The sequence below is a fragment of the Saccostrea echinata genome, unplaced genomic scaffold (genome assembly GCF_033153115.1).
Source record: "Saccostrea echinata isolate AGI-Se365-2 ecotype Australia unplaced genomic scaffold, CSIRO_AGI_Sech_v1 ptg000023l, whole genome shotgun sequence".
Taxonomy (NCBI): domain Eukaryota; kingdom Metazoa; phylum Mollusca; class Bivalvia; order Ostreida; family Ostreidae; genus Saccostrea; species Saccostrea echinata.
In genome coordinates, this window is record NW_026889772.1 from 2,738,926 (window position 1) to 2,757,956 (window position 19,031).

Sequence of the window (19,031 nt, forward strand, 5' to 3'; positions counted from 1 at the left end):
TTAATGTTTAAGCGGAGAGGCTTAGTAATACATGTAATTACACCAGTGGGTATATTAATATTTAAGCAGAGTTTATTGTTGAAGTAATTTATCTGATCTCCTCTAGGAAATCTGTGGAATCTGTTTTTCCAGATAAAAACCTACATTGACCTATATGAGTGACATATTGATTTCCTGGTGTTCTGATCTCTCACGTTGTCTCTTTGTCAATACTGCTGACGACATAGGCTCAATACTTTCCTAGTGTGTACATGTTTTACTTTTTTAAAATTCTGCAGAGTTGTTATCAAACTCGGTGTATGATCTGTGGGAGTTTTTAGGATGTGTGGCATACCATGTGTAGGGGAAGTGTACATTCTAAGAACACAACACATTAAATGTTGGCTTCAGCACAAACATTGCCACATTGCCTGATTGTGTAACAATTCCTCTTCTTCAAGGTCTCCCACAACCAGCAGTTCAGCTTAAATGTGTTGAAATGTTTTGTCAGATTCAGATACTGTTTATATATACAACTAGATTTATTATTGGCCTGTATCTTTCTCTGCTCATACACAGACTCCCAGGCTTTGTTTATGGGGATTTGCTTGTGTAGAAAAATAGACAGGCTTATCAACAAATTATAATCATTAATTATACACCCCTCAGACAATTTTTTTTCACCAAAAAAAAAATGCACACAAAACAAATAGCATAAGAATTTGTTTAGAATCATGTAATTTTTACAGTATAAAATTTCAATCTGTATTTTGTGATTATTTTGGAGTAATTATTTAGATAATTGAGTTTGTTATTTGGCTTTTTTGTTATAATTAAATTTTACTAATATTAGTTTCTGTTGTACGGAGGAAAAAGGGGGGAGGGGGGTACTGGATCTTAAAGGAAAGGGGTACAACTCTTTTGGAAGAAAAAAAAAAATGTTTTGCACATTGGCTCTAAAATGAATAATCCTTCCCCTGTATACTAAATGTTATACTAATAGATGTATCTTAATTCTTGGTCACATAGATGTGTATTAATGGAAGTGATTTTCTATGACCATTATTAGATAGGGACAAGTATGTTAGAAATTTTATCCAATGTAATGAAAACCTCTCATGTACATGTATAGATTATAACCATATTTCATTCAGATTTAGTATATCTTTATAAATGTTTGGGAATCTACAGTTTGTTCACAAATTGATGATTGATTGGAAATAAATCTTATATTAGTTCACTAATTTTGAGTTAAGAAAAACACAGATTGAGTACTAGAAGAATGTAAGGTAAAGTTAGTGCACATATTTAACAGGACAACAAGTACCAGTGGAGTGATTCAGTCTCAACAGTGAGTAAGATTAAGTTTTAATTGGTAGACACATAATGTAGTCATTCATAAACCCCAGTCCCTTCCATCCTTAGTAGTATTGACATACTAGTTCTATATAGCCATCATGTGGGCTGTATACTATAAGCAGTCTGGTGTGTATACCTACACAGGTTTACCTGAGCACTGGTTCAATGTCCTGATTAACTTCAGGAGAAAACTGCTGTTTTATAGGACCACATCACATAGAGACAACCATGACCTAAATTGTGGCAGATCTCTCAAATTTCACTAAAGAAATGCAGATGGGAGTTCATTTAATATTCCATTGTCTTAATGGAAACATCTGAAGCTAGAGATTATCTGTGGAATAATTAAAACTAGTTGAATAAAACAGTTTATAATCTAATGAATTTAATTACATGTATGTATATTTGAAAATGTTGGCTTGAATTGGAAAATGAATTTATAAAAACATATATGCATGCCACTGAAACTGTTGAGGAGATTAATGTTATTGTACTCAAAGTGAAATTAAGTTCTGAAATATTTGCAATGCACATCAATTAGATGCACAATTTTTAGTGAAAGCATAACTGAATTGAATTGTCACATTGGGTTCTCATGACAACCATAAAAAGCTTGGTAAGATTTTAAATTCTTAAGCTCTGACTCATATTACATATTTCCAGGCCATTACCTGTGATAGAGAGTGTTTTGACAATAGCATAGCACAACTCATTGAAAATGACCCTATATTGACAAGGTTAAATAAGGTCAAGGAAATTTTTTTCATTAGGCACCAGATAAAACTGAGCATCCAGAAAAGATTAAGTCAGGAATTTTAGTCCTTTTTTTTTTTTTGGAGTTGATTTTTTTTTAATTTCCTAGGTGTACCTGTAAAAGATAAGTTTTGTTTTTGTGTTTTATCAGTGAGTGTGCGAGAAGGTCACCCAAGATGATTCAGTGTTCTATCTCCCCCAAACTTCCCCACAAACTCGGGCCAGCTCAGATTTCATTTTCACACTTGATGAACTTTGAAATCTGTATGTGTGTGTGTGTTGTCTTTGGATCATAACAATAAAGACTGGGGATTATTAGGTCATCATGCAAATTTTCTGTCTTTACTACGTCTCTTAATCAGCTGGAAGTTCAATTTCTCCGTAGATATTTAAGTTGGCTTTTTATATTGGATAAGGTCGTGAGGTCAGTGAGGAATGCTCAGGTAGTTTAAATGTTCAAGCTACAATTAAAGGAATGTAGTCCGATTATATTGTGAACCGCATGTTTAGTGATAAAGAGATTTCAGTTGGAAGGTCACACATGAATTTATCAAACTGGAAAGGTATCAGTTATATGTGTTTGTCATCCACCACCAAGGGAGGCTACTCTCTCAGCAACAGGTCAGTAGGCTAAGAAAACAGGATTTCATTGATAAATAGTGTTTATGACAAAATTAACAGTGATACATGGATAATGTTAGTGGGGCACGGCATGGGTTATGTTTTACTGTGAAGTGCCTCGATGAACACTTTGCTTGTTTGATGTTTACGTTTTGGAGTGTGTCTCGAGATAAAGGACTTTTCTTTTTTTGGAGTGACACACACTTATATAGAGGCTGTCTAGATTGTTGATACAATGTTTAACATCTAAGAATACATGTTGGTAATTGTCTGGTCTCTTTAGTAGTACATTAGTTCGGTAGTAAAGAAGCTGTATAGTAAACAATTAACATCCAGTTATTAAATTCACTCTGCTAGGTGTAAATAACAAATGTGTCTTGTGTTTTCCTACTGATTTATTGATGGTCCTCCTACATTTCCTACACACATCTCAGATTACTCCTTAATATCATTATGCCATTTATAAAAATATGATTTAAAACAAAAGGGAAAGTTACTAGATTTGAATTGACCACAAAGACAATTGTTCAATTCAATTTTTATAGTTCCTAATGTGTTCATTTTATTTTTGGTCATATTTTCTTGGTACTCATGAATAAACTTAAATGCTTATTTGTTTTTATTTCAGATATAATGTGAATTTGATTGAAAAAGTCCAACATGGTGAAGTAAAATTTGAAAGAATGTGTTAGGTAACAAATACTGAGTTTCAAGATAGTGACTAAGATTAGATTTACATGGATCTAAACCAATTAAGAGATTTACAAGCTACTGAGTAATTGTCACAGTGGCATTTTGCAGCTCACCACAATTCTTTCAAAATTGGAAGACAAAAAAATTATTTTGTTATAATATTACAAGTAGTGTTATTTTATACATCATGACATGGAATCATGAAACAGTAGAATTAAATTCTTTCAAGAATCAAATTATAAAATTATCAAGCTGCAAAAGTTACCCGTGTGATTTACAGAGCTTCAGGAAGTCCAGACAGAAAGACACAGCACTAGGGGGAGTGGGGTGGGGAGGGGTTTTAGACCCTTGATTCTGGGTGTCATTAAGCCCAGAAATATGTCCTTTACAGTATTGTGAAGTATAGCAAGAAGTTTCTCACTGTTTAACATAAAAAGATATTTTGAACCTGTTGCTGTACTTTGTCAGATTTCCCAGGTTTTGTTTGCAAGAATTAAAAATGTATCACAAGACAATTTTCATTAGAAAGGAAAATTTTTGTTTCTTTTTTTCCAAGAAAATGGATGAGTTTGTAAGTAAATAATAAGTAAAATATGGTGTCATTTAAAGCATCTTTCTGTATATAAAATCTGCTTCAGATTGACAACATTTATTGTCATGTGATTGTAATTTTATTTATGATGTAATTTTCCACACTTTGAAGGTGGTGAAAAGCCGAACACACAATGTCTACATGTTCAGGGGACATTACTCTGGTGAGTATACAATTAGAAATAGTCTATGAGGTCATGATGATAGTCTAAAACTTTTCCGGGGTGAAAGATATTTACCATACCATGTATTTACTTACCACACCAAGCTTTTTCCACAAATTTATATTTTTTTGGAAATTCCAGATTATTTCTCACTGTATGACATTAAATTTTAAATGAACCAATAGTTTCAGTGACAGAAAATATTAAATGAATTTTAATTTATAAATGAACAAACTTACTTCACCTTCTCTATTTATTTAACTCCCAAACAAAGTACAATATTTCAATTTTTCTTTTCACTAAAGATGCATTGTAAATACATACTTTTCCTGAAATAACTTGTAATGCTTACTCTTAAGTCGTTTATAGATTTGAATTGATGAATTTTATCCAATTGAATATACGTATGAGCTATTCATATGTATTTCCATAAACAGAAGAAATAGAAATTCAGAATAAAAACAATCATGAAAAGGTGGTTTTACAAATAAATCAATCATGTAGTACTACCTTTATGTGTTGAAAAAGGACAATAGGACCACATGAAACACGTTTGGGGGGATCTGTGGGGACTTAATTATTTCATGGTTTTTTTTTTTTTTTTTTTTATCAACCCAGTCCAAAAACAGACAGCATAGACTGCAGTCCCATCAGACTTATCTGATTTTCAATTTTACTAGCCCCTCCCCCTCCCCCCCCCCCCCCCCCCAAGAGACTTTACTGGCCTTGGGACTTGAACCTGTTGGTTTTGGCAAAGACTGCCCATCGTGTGAGTAGGTCATGTCTGTACATTTGCTGTTCACACTAAAAGTTGATGCAATAGAGTTTATGTAGTAAGTAGATATAAAATTATAGAGTCATGAAGTATGTGTGGTGACCCATGGGTTGCTACTTTATGAAGTAGAATTGCTGTAATTCTGGGAATGGGGTGGGGAACAAATAAAATACATATAGACAGTATTCCCAGCTGAGACCTGTTTGTTTGTCTTACTCAGAATGAAAATATGAATTTTTTTTAATGTCATTGAATTTTAAACAGTAGACAGAAGTTATGGGATTTTTAGGCTCTACATTTACTGCAAAGGCATAGTCTCAACCTTGACTGTAGGAGTGGGAAATCAGGCGTATAGATGTGTCTCTCAGTTTGGCGACAAGTAAAACAAAAGGTCACTGTACAATCCTACAGTACCAGCATTTACTAGTTACTTTGTTACTACAGTACTTCAACCAACAAGAAGTGAAAGGGGGGAGGGGGTGGAGAATTGCATCTTCCAGCTTAGTGGTGAAGACCTTTGATAAGCAAAAAATTATGATTTAATATGACCACTTTCAAAAATTTAACTTGCTTTATTATTTACTTCATTGTTTTTGCAGGAATTTGCATTTACATAGTGTATACCACTTCAGAGTTTTGTAGAAGAAAAAATCTCTTAATTGAAGACATGTACTTTTATGTGACCTGATAAGTTTAGTTCAGAATATCAGGGTGTAAATTAGTGCTAATTAAGATATATTTTTATTATATATTTTTCATGGATTCTTTGATGGTTTTAGTGACTTGCCCATAACTTTTTCTAGCCAGTAATAAATATTACAAAAAATCCACATAGCTGTTTATTAAGATTTTATTAAAAGGCTACTTCTCCTACACTGTTGGTCGCAATTCAGTAAGACTTGGTACACAGGTAGATTAAACTAATATATAATTCTGGTCATATGTCTTTGATTTCTACAATCAGTGTATCCATGGTTACTAAAAATAGAAATTTCTTTGAAATTCTTTCAAAATGCTACTTCTACAGTTTTAGTCTGATTTCAGTAAGACTTGGTACACAGGTAGAATGTACTAAGATACAAATTTCTATATATGGGGTTTTGATTATGACAAAAGGTGTTGTCATGGTGACTAAAAATAGAAATTTCTTTGAAATTCTTTCAAAAAGCTGTTTCTTCTAAAGTGTTGGGTCTGATTAGAATATTTAGGTAAGACTTGATACACAACTAGACTGTACTAAGATACATCTTTCTTTATTATGAGTACATACCGGAGCTAGTCTTGTCAAAGACTTCTGGTTGTTATGTGGTTGGAAATAAAGTCCAGATCTGTTTTCAAGAAGATTTTTTTTCTGTTGAGAGTTTTTGGAACTTTGATTAAAATAGAGAAGAGTCTGAGAATTAAAAAAAAGAGAGATTACAAAAGCAGGTGTTCAATACTTTAAAACAAGATCATCCATTTTTGTAATTAATCAAGCCCTATCATATTGATCTTTCCAAACACGAAGCCATCACAAACTGTCATCATGCTGCTCGTCCCCACATTATATCACAATAACAGGGGAAAAAAGCTGGAGAAAATTAATTTGAAGAGTAAGTGTTAAAAAAGGTCTCTTTTTAGAGTCTCTGACTGCCATTGGAAAGGGCATTGGTCGTGATTATTTAACAGTGTTAATAAAGATCCCCCGATCTATTGATTTCTAATGTTGTATGCTGTGGGATCAGCTATCACATTGTAAAGGCAAAATCGCACTCCATCAACATACGTTAATAATTTACTCCCTACAAACTGATCATTCTTTTCTTTTTTATAAAGTTGTATGTTTTTTTAATGACAGTTAAGTAGTTAAATTGTATCATATTAATATTCTGCACATTTGTGAGAATGCCTATTAAACATACTGACTTGGAGAATGTTTTTTTATATAATTATATATAAGTGTTATTTATATGTTTATATGTTTATATATCATTAATGATTTAAAGAATCCAAATTCTGTCGTGTAGTTAAAGTGTTTTACCTATGATGTCTAGTGTAACCGTGACAATTACTTTGATGATTTGTCAGGGAAAGTAAGTGAGAAACACAAAAGGTTTTTGTCCTGTATTAATATAGAAACCAGAGACTGTTATTGATTTTCTTATGCAGTGTCACCACTTAAATTTCATCTTGAATGGTATAAGAAAAAAATATATACTCATACCTACATATTGTCAAGTGTTAATCTGAATCTATTGTGAAATTACAGGAAAGTGAAGAACATTATATAAAGTGTGAACCTGGAGTGTGAAGCCAAGAAGAGTCAGGAGGCTGCGGACAGTGCCGGCACGCAGTCAGCCACCAAGATGCTGCCTGAATCGGCAGATAAAGTAGGCACCGAACTCAATGGCACTGCCATCAAGTCAGAGGTCAAGACTGAGGTCAAGGAGGAACCTGTGGAGGAGAATCGTAGCACGGAAATGTGCACCAATAACTCGTCAGGACCGCCCAGTAACAAACTGACTAACGGAGAATCAGGTACGTAGACAGGAAAGGAATACGTCTAAGTATTTGAGAAATATGACATCATTGTTAGTTTTTCTTTTATTTTAAATTCTGACATACAAGAGAGAGTTTCCCAATAAAAAATAATTGGTATTTAATTAAGTTTAGTCCCCATGTGACTATAATCTGGATTTTAACAGAAGTTTGTTTTACAGAAAACAACAACCATGCCTTTGACAAAGCAAAAGTGAAGGAAGAGAAATTACCTCGTGAGTATTTTCCATTTTAATATCACATACAGAAATGTAGGTCAGACTGTGGACGTTTTAGGTCACCTGAGCCACTCAGGTGATTTATTTTTGTCTGGTTTTGTCTCTTAGTCATGTGGGTGTGCTTCGTACCTAAACTCATCATATATTTAACTCCCTCTCCAGAACCACCTAGCACACAAAATATTCTTGGGTGGTGGGGATTCAAATTAGTTCAAATGAAGGGCCTTTTTCAAAGGGAGATAAGTAAGAAATGATAAAAATAGGGTGAGGTTATTTAAATATTTTCTCATGAAACACCAAGCCATAAATGACAAAACTTAGTGGGGATTTCTTTATATAGTGAAGGTTCAGATCCTGGGGCAGGGATGGGGCCAAAGAGGGGAGGAACCAAGGTTTTAAATAAAGATGTGTAGGGAAAATCCTTTGAAGATCTTCTTTTCAAGAGGCAAAAATTATATGCCTGTATATATATGCAATGCTAGCATGTAGATCAATAATGGTCCCTGAATCAGGAATGAGGCCAGGTCAAGAATTCATAGTTTTACAAAGAAAATGTGTACAAAAAATCTCAAAAACTGCCAGGCTCTAAAATTCAGTTATTTTTATAAAGTGTAGATTCTAGATTGTTGGACTGTGGCTTTATCGTGCAGGGTCAAGGCCACAAAAGGGTCCATTTTTATTATAAACAAAAGCATATGGTTAAATTTTTTTTAAAGAATACCTGGCTACAGATTGACAAACCATGTTCAATTTTAGCTTACCTGAACCGAGGCACAAGTGAGCTTTTCTGATTGAAGGGTGTCCAGCATCTGTCTATCATCTAGAAACTTTTCACATCTTTGACTTCTTCTCAAAAACCACTTGGCCAATTTCAACCAATCTTGCCACAAAGCATCCTTGAGTGAAAGGGATTCAAGTTTGTTAAAATGAAGAGCCGTGTCCTCTTTCTCGGGTAGATAATGCAGAATTAGTGAAAAGGACAAGTGCACTTAAGCAATGCTTAATGGGCCCTTTTCAGTGTCGTATTACTTTAGAATATATAATGAAATTGTTCTCTTCTGGTAATAGTTAAACACAAGTGGATATTTCTAATTAAAATCACGTTAAAACATCACCCAAATCAGCATGGATTTAAAACAAATGAAGATTTTAAAATGCCTATAGACACCCCAAAAGGAAAAGTCGTACCAAACCTATTTTGAGTTTCGTTTATTTAAATCAAGGGGAGGAGACATTTAAATCGGACACTTGAACAATTTGATGGTGGATCACTGACGGGTGCGTTTTCCGAATGATACTTCTTGAGCTATTTTATCTGAGAAAAAAAATCTGAAATAATGCAATAAGTATTAACATTAGTTCCTTTAAATTTTAAAATGAAAAAAGTGTATTTAGGTGGCTTTCAATACCGGTACCATTGTCATGCATGAATGTTAAAAATGTTTGACGCTTTTATGTATGATGACATTTTAACGACAGTAAACTCTCCTAACCCTCGTGTTCCTAAAACCAAATACATACAAACGTCTCTATGCGGCACGACTTTGATATAATGATACAAAACGTGGCTATCTTTTACAGTGAGCACCTTTGACGAATGTTTACCTAGGTAGAACTCACGTGACTACCGGTATTTTAAATAATTTATTCCACGGGTGGGTTCAACATAGGTCATACAGGTAAATAGCTCTTGTTTGCTATAGGAAAAACATTGAACTTTTCATACATTTTTAATATTTTAAGTACAAGCCTAATCTTGTACAAATTTCCTACTTTCACACAAGTTTTATAAATGTATAATGCGTTTTTTGTCATTCGCACAAGTTTGTACAACGTTAGGCTGACCTTTGAAATGAATGACCGTCCTCGATTTACCATAGAAAATCACAAATGTCGGATGACCCCTACCACATTGTATGGCTTTGCTCTTTGTATATTCATCAATTTCAGCTATAAAATTTGTTGAATCTTATGGTTTAGATATCAATTAATGATCCGAGATGAAAAATTATGCTTAATTTGATTCTTCATTTTTTCACATTTTACCAGGGCCCATAAGTGCACTCGTTCTTTAAATGTGTCTTACAAAAATATTCTTCTCAAGAACCACTGGCCCATGGACCGTTTGTTTGTATTGTTTATATTGTACTATTATATAATACTGTATGACGGTTTTCTTTCTTCAGCTTGAAATACATAACCACTATTATATTTTTGAAATGAGGAAACATACAATTACAGAAATGGTTTGTGGTGATTGATATGTTAAAGTTAAATAATGTCGCAAAACTCAAGAATAATTCTCATATAGAAATAAAAGTTGGTTTACAGTAATTTTTAAAAATTTTCTGAAAAAGAAGGTTTCAAATTGTTGAGTTGAAAAAAATGAAAAATATTCCAGAGTACATATAATTTAGCTTTGTCTAAATCTTTGCCCTTTTGACTGATTGGAGATGCATAAGGGCTCCCAAATTGTAAGATAAGAGGAGAGAAAAAATTAACCTAATGTGGCTCTAATAAGTTGTATAGTGCCACTCAGGTGACCAAAGAGACCCATGGGCCTCTAAAGGTAGTTTGATAAACTATTTTTAGCTCTACTAGTCAGAGACCAGGAGAGCTTATCCATTAGTAAGGTGTCCGTCTATCTGACTGTCTGTAAACAAATTTTTAAAATGTTACTCCTCCTCCTATATTTTCTGTCCAATTTCATTAAGACTTGGTACATAAGGAGACTATGTCGAGATACCTAACTCTGTTTACCAGTTTTTATCAACAGTGTTGCCTTGGTTGCTAAAAATTGAAATTTGTTTGAATTCGTTGAAAACACTATTTCTCCTAGAATTTTGGTCTTATTAGACTTTTTATTCAAGTAGACGATACTAAGATCATCTTTCTTTTGTATAAGTACACACCAGTAGAGCTACTATCTCATCAGAGACTTCTGGTTAAAACCGTAATGGTAATTTCTTGAAAGAAAAGTAGGACATTCTAAATTACCTTCTGTTCTTGAACTTTTCTAATAAGTAAGTCTGATTTCTAAATTGACACAGATTTGGCTTGGGATTGGAATATCATGTTATCCTTTAAAGGGAAGATCACTTGCTAGACACTATTTTCCCTTCTGAAAGATTTAAATTGGTGTTAATATGAAAATTAATTTGAAACTGTTGTTTGGATACTTGTTGTAAGTCCTAGATAATATGAATATTGTTGCATAATCCATTACTGAATGTTAGCTTAGAAGTTCAAAGATAACAGGTATGTGTAGAACAGTAAGCAATGCTTCAAATACTTATAAACATAATAGGATGAGAGATCAATGTGTGTTTAGAAAATGTTAATGATTTTTTATTTGTTTGTGTTACACTTTTTTATTGTCTTTTACAGCACAAACTTTGGCAGAAGTTCTTAGTGAGGACACAGAGGACAGGCGATCCTCCCCGGCCAAAGCTCCCCCTCCACTGGGCCCCAATAAGACACCCCAGCCTCCCAAAACATCCAAGTCACCTATAGCTGCTCCTCCCATCACATCCCGGGGAACCCCTCCAGCCAGTCACATGACCCCCCACCCTCAGCAGGCCCCTCCCACTAGCGGAGATTCTCAGTTTATGCAGCAACAGAGCCAGATTTTTGTGTTCTCCACTCAGATGGCTAACGATGCAGCAGAGACGGTGATGGCTGGACAGTATAAAAACATACTGTCATTCCACATGGACCAACCCAACACAAAGAAGTTCCTTCAGGTCTGTAAAGTGTTCATAGTGAACAAGTAAACATTTCTGCTCAAATTTACAGAATGGTAGATTACCATTACTGTAACATGTCATTTTTACTTTTGACAATCTTGCTTGTTCTCCTGAAACACTATTTATTGACTAAACTGATATCATTTAACATCGCCATGTTTAACTGTTAAAAGCTTAATAAGTGAAACATTTCCTATTTTTTTCCATTTAAAATTTCAAGATTGTTGCTAAATACATGTACTTGGAGTATGTGAATGTTTAGAGCATGATTTTCTAAGGATTATAATTGAAATTTTCAGAAGCATCAGATGAAAATTCACCCCTTTGCTGGAAATCCAGGAGGAATGCCACCTCGGAATGTGAGACCCAGTCTGATGATGAAGAACCAGGGAGGGGCAGGGGGACAGTTCCCTCCCAGCTCCTCCGTCGAGCAGTGGGTCCAACAACAGAATGCTCAGCTGCAGGAACAGTATAGTTTCCCACCAGGCATGAACTCTAGAAGTGGAAGTAACCCAGGCATGCCTCAGTGGCAAGGGGGCATGATGGGTGAAGGATTTGAATCTATGGCAATGGCTGGAGGGCTCGGTCCTCATCATCCAAGTTTAAGTCAACAAAAAGTGCCTAATGAAAACTTAACCCCAGAACAATTGAAAAAAAGAAAAGACGCTTTGCAGAATTTGCAGAAAATACAAGAAATGTTGTTTCCTGAGCAACACCCACAGCATTTTGGCCCAGGGCAGGGGCCCGGGCCAGGGATAGGTGGTGGAATGATGCAGGATGGGATGCCAGGAGGTCCCATGATGCAGCAGAACATGATGTCTCCTCCACACAAGAGAATGAACACACAACAGAGCATGCCGAGCCATGACATGATGCCCCAACAGGGTATGATGGGACCTGATGGCATGATTGGTTCTCCAAATAACATGATGCCCATGTCACAGTATGGTGCAGGCCCATCCTTTATGGGGCCACGAGGCCCTGGGCCACAAGGAATGCACAACATGTCCCCAGCACAGCACGAATGGCAACGTCTACAGCGTGAATTCTACATGGAGAAACGTCAGCAAGGTATGGCTCAGCGTATGGGCCATCCAAACATGGAAATGGCAGGAAATGGGCCTCCGCCTCCTTCCTACCAACATTCAATTGCTCAAAAGCGTGGCTCTGTAAGCTCTACCTCTCCTAACTGTAATGGACCTCTTGGGTCTCCCCCAATGGTTTCACAGGGTGTTTTTGATTCACATGACATGTTTTCTCAAGGACCACGGAGGTCTTCGTTTGGATCTCGATCTCTTGAACAAGGACCTACGATGATGAATCCTGGGATGGCTCCCGGTGGCCATTTTGATCCCATGATGACTAATTTGCCAGGTTCAGGGGCAATAGCACCTGGCATGCCTGGCCCCATGCATGGTCGACAGCAAAAATCTTCACGTCGGAGCAGTTCATCAGAACTGCAGCGTGTAGGCAATCCTGAACCCCTCTTACCTGACCTGGTTCCCAGTCGGCCATCATCGGGGACTAGTGTGGGAAATAGTGTAAGTAAGCCACCACCTAGCTATGCACAACATGCACAATCACAGAAAAGGAAACGATCCGAAATTGAGGAAGACCTCTACAAAAATCTACAACCTACACCCTCTCCTCAGCAAATCAATTACCTCAACCAGTTTGAAGGACAAGAGCTAACAATTACAAAACAACTCAATTCTGCATATCGTGACCCAAATACGCCAGAAAATCATGGACCGGGAAATCAGTTTGGATCAAATCCTGTGGCTCATTCACCCATGCATTTGAATTCAGGAACAAACAAAGGCCCCATGTCTAACTCAAGTCAGACTTCCAGTGTAGGACCTCTAAATAGCCCAGGACCCTGCCCAATATCGGTTCCTGGGCCTAACCCACTCTCTGGAGCCAACATGAGACTTTCACATTATGACCCACCCCCTGTGACAAACTCTATAGCTAATAGTATGTCTTCAACTAATGTGTCATCTAGTGCTCCCCCTACCCCATCAAACAAATCATCTCTCTCCAACATCACATCATCGTCTCTCGCTGACTTAGCCAAGGGGGTTGAACATTTATCAAATCAAATGCAACAAAACATGATGCAGGGAGGACCTTTTCATAGTATTCAAATGCAAGGACAGCAAGCAACATCAAACACAAGTACATCACAATCCTCAACGATTTCATCCGTATCATTGACAGAATCACAAACAAACACAACACCTAGTGTTAACAATACATTTGTGAATGCCACCATGTCCATACAACAGTTAAATATCCAAAGTGTCAACGCAGGCCCAGGTGGGCAGAATTACCCAAATTCTCAAATGAATGTGCAACAAATGAATATGGAGCAAATGGGTGGAATGCCAACATCGGCCTCTGGGCCAGGGCATCCAAATATGACCCCATCATCTGTGTCAATGTCACAAGGCCAAGCCATGATTGGCAATCCTAACATGGGCCAGGGAGACATGGGCAAAATGCAGCAGCAACAAGCATCTGTTCAAATGGGCAACAAAATGATGATGGCCCAAAACCAACAGAGTTGTAGACCTGGATCTCCAAACATACATTCTGGCAACACAATGGGAAATGCAAGTGTTCAAATTCAGTCAAAGACGCCCAATACAATTCAGTATCTGCCTGCCCATCCTCCGGCTAACCAGCCCAATCCGCCACAGAAACCACCTGATCTCAACTTCATGCAAAGATTCACATCACCAATGAGCAACTTTGATTCAAAAGTACCCACCTCTAAAGTGCAGTATTTCCCAAACCCTCAGGATCAAGTCATGAGGCCTGGGAGGATGTCGCCGTTTGCTGGAGGGCCACAAATGGGAGGAATGCCTCCACAACACATGATGCAGCGAGGAGGATCAGCTGGACCTGAATTCTCCTCCATGGGGCCTGGGGGCCCTCCAATGGGAGGAATGAACGACATGATGATGAACAATATGGGGGACAGTATGGGAGGCCCCATGGGGCCAAGTATGGGAAACATGCCACCAGGAATGATGCCTGGTCCAAATGAGCCAGGAATGATGCAAGGGAACATGAGAATGTCTCCAGGGATGATGGCAATGGACCCCATGGGTCCAATGTCCCACCCCAACTCACCACCATATGACATGGGTCCTGAGCAAATGATGGGACCTGGACCCAGTATGATGGGGGGACCAATGGCATCTAGGAGGCCCTCTAGAGGATTTCCACCCGACATGATGCCAGGAGGAAGAGGTCCAGCATCTATGGAGATGATGCCAGGGGGCAGCTCTGCAGCTAGGCTATCAGCCATGAGCAATTTTGGGCCGTCAATCCCACCTCATGGAGGACAAATGCCTCATGGAGGAATGAGAATGCCTGGAGGACCAGGGATGGGGATGGGAGGCCCACAGGGGGGAAGTGTATCTTACAGTGCACAGTATCAACAATTCCAACAACAGTTATATTCTCAAGGACGTCCACGACAAATGTCACCCATGGAGGGAATGATGGGAGGGCCAGGACCAGGTGGGCAGTACATGGGCATGATGCCCAATATGCCCGGGCCTTAGTTACCCTGACATTCAGTAATGAATCTGTTGTTACTTGTTGATTATTATCTGATTTTTTTTCTGACTTTCTTTATTATAACAACATTAGATGTTCTTTAAGGGTACACATGCTGTTTCAATAACTGCTTGAAAAAGTCACAATCTTTGTTAGTCAGGGACCATAAATCATACATATATGAAAGTCTGCTAAGTTTTTATGGTGTATTTGTATTAATGTTTTGTTAAGTCATACCTTGATAATGATTTTCTACAAAGTTCAAGTTATCTTTGGACAGAGTTTTTGTGGTTATTTTATCTAAAAAAGTAACTGGATAAGGACTATTTAAGTTTACACTGGGATTTTATCTGGTATAAGGAATTGGCCTGACATGACTTCCTGGTTGTGATACCAATTTTTTTTTTCAAAGTGCTACCAAATTTTTATTGTACAGTTTTATACACAGTGAAATATTGACTAATGAACTAAATACTCAAAAACATTTTCATTTTTTTTTCCATGCCCTATTGTGTCTAGAAATTGAGCAGCTAATTTCTGAAATTATATCTTTACGAAAAAAAAAAAATCATTTGATTACTCTTCTTTTTTCTGTAAATCAATGACAGGTTTGTGAAGAAGGTCTCGGAGAACATATATGTTTACAAAATAAGAGAAAATATGAGCTCGGTAAACAGAGGCAATTTGCATTTGTGTTTATAAAATAAACTAGGGTACTAAATATTAACAGGGTATAAGCTTGTTATAAATGAAACAAGTAGTACACAGAAATAATTGCTTGTCTTTGATAGACGAGATGATTGTGAACAAAGATATTAAAGAAAAAAAAACAGTTCTCAGAGTTGTTTCCCTTGCATAGAAATGTTAGTAGCTTTAGAGTTTTGTTTTACCAAAGGATGACCTACATTTTCTCCAATACCAAATTAAACATCACATGGTCTGGATTTTAAGTTAGCCAGATCTATTTATTTTCCTGGAATTTTGGAATGTCTTTCATTTTTATGTCACACAAATTTATGTTTACGTCTGTCAGTGATATTATGACACTATTGAATTATTTTGCTACATTGGATGTGTATTTAAACATTTTTAAGCCATCAATTGAACATCGAACAAGATTATAATGCCCTGCAAGACATGACATGTACAATGTGTGGTTGTTGACAATTTATATTTTTGTCATCATTTTTTTTCCAAGAAACTTACAGTTTTTTTTCTTATACATGTATTTAATACGGATGTCATTTTGGCTACACTTATAACAAAGACTTAATAGTTCTCTATATATTATATACATGTCTTATATATATCTAAGTCTACATATTGTAAATAGGTCATGTAATGGTTTCATTTATGACAAGCCTCCATCCATATGTTACATTGTTGTAAATAGTTCTTCATTCTGTACTTAATGAATGACAAAGAGCATATCATTTGATGTAGAAGGATTATATACATACTGTTATTATATATATATATTTCTGTTGTCAAGGAGACATGACCTTGACCTTTGACTGCTCTGAAGTTCTACTCGTGCAATACAAGCACTGATATATTTAGACTTTTTTTGTAGTTTATTGAACAAGAGAGGAATGTGTGAATTCTTGACAAAACAATGTGGCTTCATTATAATATGTTTACTTCTCCTTTCCTTAAAAGAATTAGTGATATGAAATATATATATGAGAAATTGATATTTGAAAGTTTTTGTTAAAAGTTAATTGTTACACAGACTCCATTTTAACTGGTATATATCAACAGAATGTTTTCACGGGATAATTAAACTAAAGTAGATCTGTAAAACGGGGGAGGGCTTTCAGAGGAAAATCTTAAAAGATTTTCAATTTTGTTATAAGGGGAAGAAACAAAGGAGGAGCTTCTATTTTTGATACATTTTATATTGTTGACTGCTGAGACATTGTAAAAGTAGGTCACGTCTAAGAATGTGCCATTGATTCCGGGACTACGTGTTAACTAGGACACGTGTCGCTTCCTATCTATTTATTGTGAACTAGAATCGATGGAGTGATTGGTTATAAATTTTCTACAAAATGTTGTTTATTGAAGACTGAATGAGGTTCTATGTAGACAGTTTTTCAAACATTAAAATGTCATTCATATAAACTTGTATGGTGTTTGTTGTGAAGATCACCAGTGAAGGGAAATCAGCTGTTGATGAAATGGTTCAATCAACAAAGGTTAAGCTTTTAGAACTTATTTAAACTTGTATCTGTCAAGATGCCCTTTTGCCACAAAGCTCAACTTAAGTTTTTATGCATAAAAACAAACTCCTTAACTTAAGGATGCTGCATTTACATACAGACTTCGGTGTCTCGAACACAGGTATCTCGAATACCATGGATATGTCGAAGTGATTGGGAAGTCCTAACCACATATTAAGTACTGTAAACCAACTTTTATTCTCGTGCAAGAAATATTCGCGAGTTTCGCGACCTACTTTAACTCGCGAATATTAATCGCCGCAAACGATTTATTTTGCTTTGTTTTTGTAGAGAATGTTTCCTTAGTCACGAAAATTAATCGTCGCGTATTGATTTCAAACTAACGAATCGCGAATAAAAGTTGACACGAATAATAGTTGGTTTACAGTATTTTACCCTTAATATCTGGAACCCTTGGATATCTCGAAGTTTTTTCTCGGTCCCATTGAGTTCGAGATAACAAGGTTTGACTGCATATGGTTTATCATTTGAATATGTTTTTAACAATTTATTGAGCACTATAAAAAAGTGCTTAATATCAATTGGAGAAATCAGAGCTTTGTCCTTTAAGATCATCTGGGTTATAATTGCTCAAGTGAGGTTTTCTGATCATCCAGTACCTGCCAGTTTTACATTTCACTTCTCTAGAACCACATGGCCAATCTCAACCAAAGTTGGCACAAAACATCTTGGGGGAAAGGGGGAATCAATTTTGTTAAACAGGAAAGAAATTTATGGTTTGAATGGGAATTGAACCCAGGACCACTGCATTATTAGTGAGGTCCTCGAACCACTAAGCTACCCAGGCCAATAGCCTTGGTCCAAATAGGCTAACTTATTACATAAGTCCTTTTTAGATTTAAAAAAAACCAAATTTTTTTCTCTACAATGTATCTTATAGATTATTGGATGGCTATCAGCAGTTCATAGTGATTTTCCATGATTGGTATCCTGTACACGGGAACACTTAGTTTTGTTACACATATCAACCCTTAGCTAGAGAAGTTCATGTATCTGTGTGTGTGTGTGTATATATATATATATATATATATATATATAAAGCACAAAGAAATTCACTTTTTATAAGGATACCCACTTCCGCCCCAGCCCGGGGTTGAACTCTCGACCTACGGAATCTGTCTCCTAGCAGTACAGGAACAGCGCGCTAGACCGCTCGGCTATCTAGGCAAGTCAAAAACTTGCTTTCGATGCCGATGGAATTCTCGCGGCGCTGTCCTACACTACACGGTCATTGAGAATGGAAGTGAGATACAGTTATTTGGACATTAGTTTTATTAGAGGATCGTTACCAATACACGTTGTAATGAAATTATTTTTTTTATTTATAAAGCACATATTACAACAACTCTTAAACTAACATAACTGCCCTAAGTGAAGAAATATTAATATACAAAGCACAAAGAAATTCACTTTTTATAAGGATACCCACTTCCGCCCCAGCCCGGGGTTGAACTCTCGACCTACGGAATCTGTCTCCTAGCAGTACATAAAAAGTGAATTTCTTTGTGCTTTGTATATTAATATTTCTTCACTTAGGGCAGTTATGTTAGTTTAAGAGTTGTTGTAATATGTGCTTTATATATATATATATATATATATATATGTGTGTGTGTGTGTGTGTGTGTGTGTGTGTGTGTGTGTGTAGCAGAATCATAAAAGGATTATATTTGGTAATGACCATGCAATATTTGGCCCCAAAATCAAACTTTGACGGAGAAACGTTATTATCTTCTAAAACGGGTAATCTGCAGACTTCAAAGCATTAGATATTTTCATCAGCC

At 36.2% G+C, this 19,031-nt stretch overlaps 1 protein-coding gene across 1 annotated transcript in view; it reads left to right on the forward strand.

Annotated features, from left to right (window-relative positions):
- Window positions 1-17,131, forward strand: part of LOC133191070 (B-cell CLL/lymphoma 9 protein-like) — a 32,246-nt gene extending 15,115 nt beyond the window's left edge. Inside the window, exons 2-7 of the mRNA XM_061326751.1 lie at window positions 3,341-3,404; window positions 4,109-4,160; window positions 7,184-7,452; window positions 7,635-7,688; window positions 11,079-11,434; window positions 11,737-17,131. Coding sequence (XP_061182735.1) covers window positions 7,281-7,452; window positions 7,635-7,688; window positions 11,079-11,434; window positions 11,737-15,012 — 3,858 coding nt within the window. The 5' untranslated portion in view covers window positions 3,341-3,404; window positions 4,109-4,160; window positions 7,184-7,280 and the 3' untranslated portion in view covers window positions 15,013-17,131. The remainder of the gene's footprint in view (window positions 1-3,340; window positions 3,405-4,108; window positions 4,161-7,183; window positions 7,453-7,634; window positions 7,689-11,078; window positions 11,435-11,736) is intronic.
- Window positions 17,132-19,031: the final 1,900 nt, after the last annotated feature.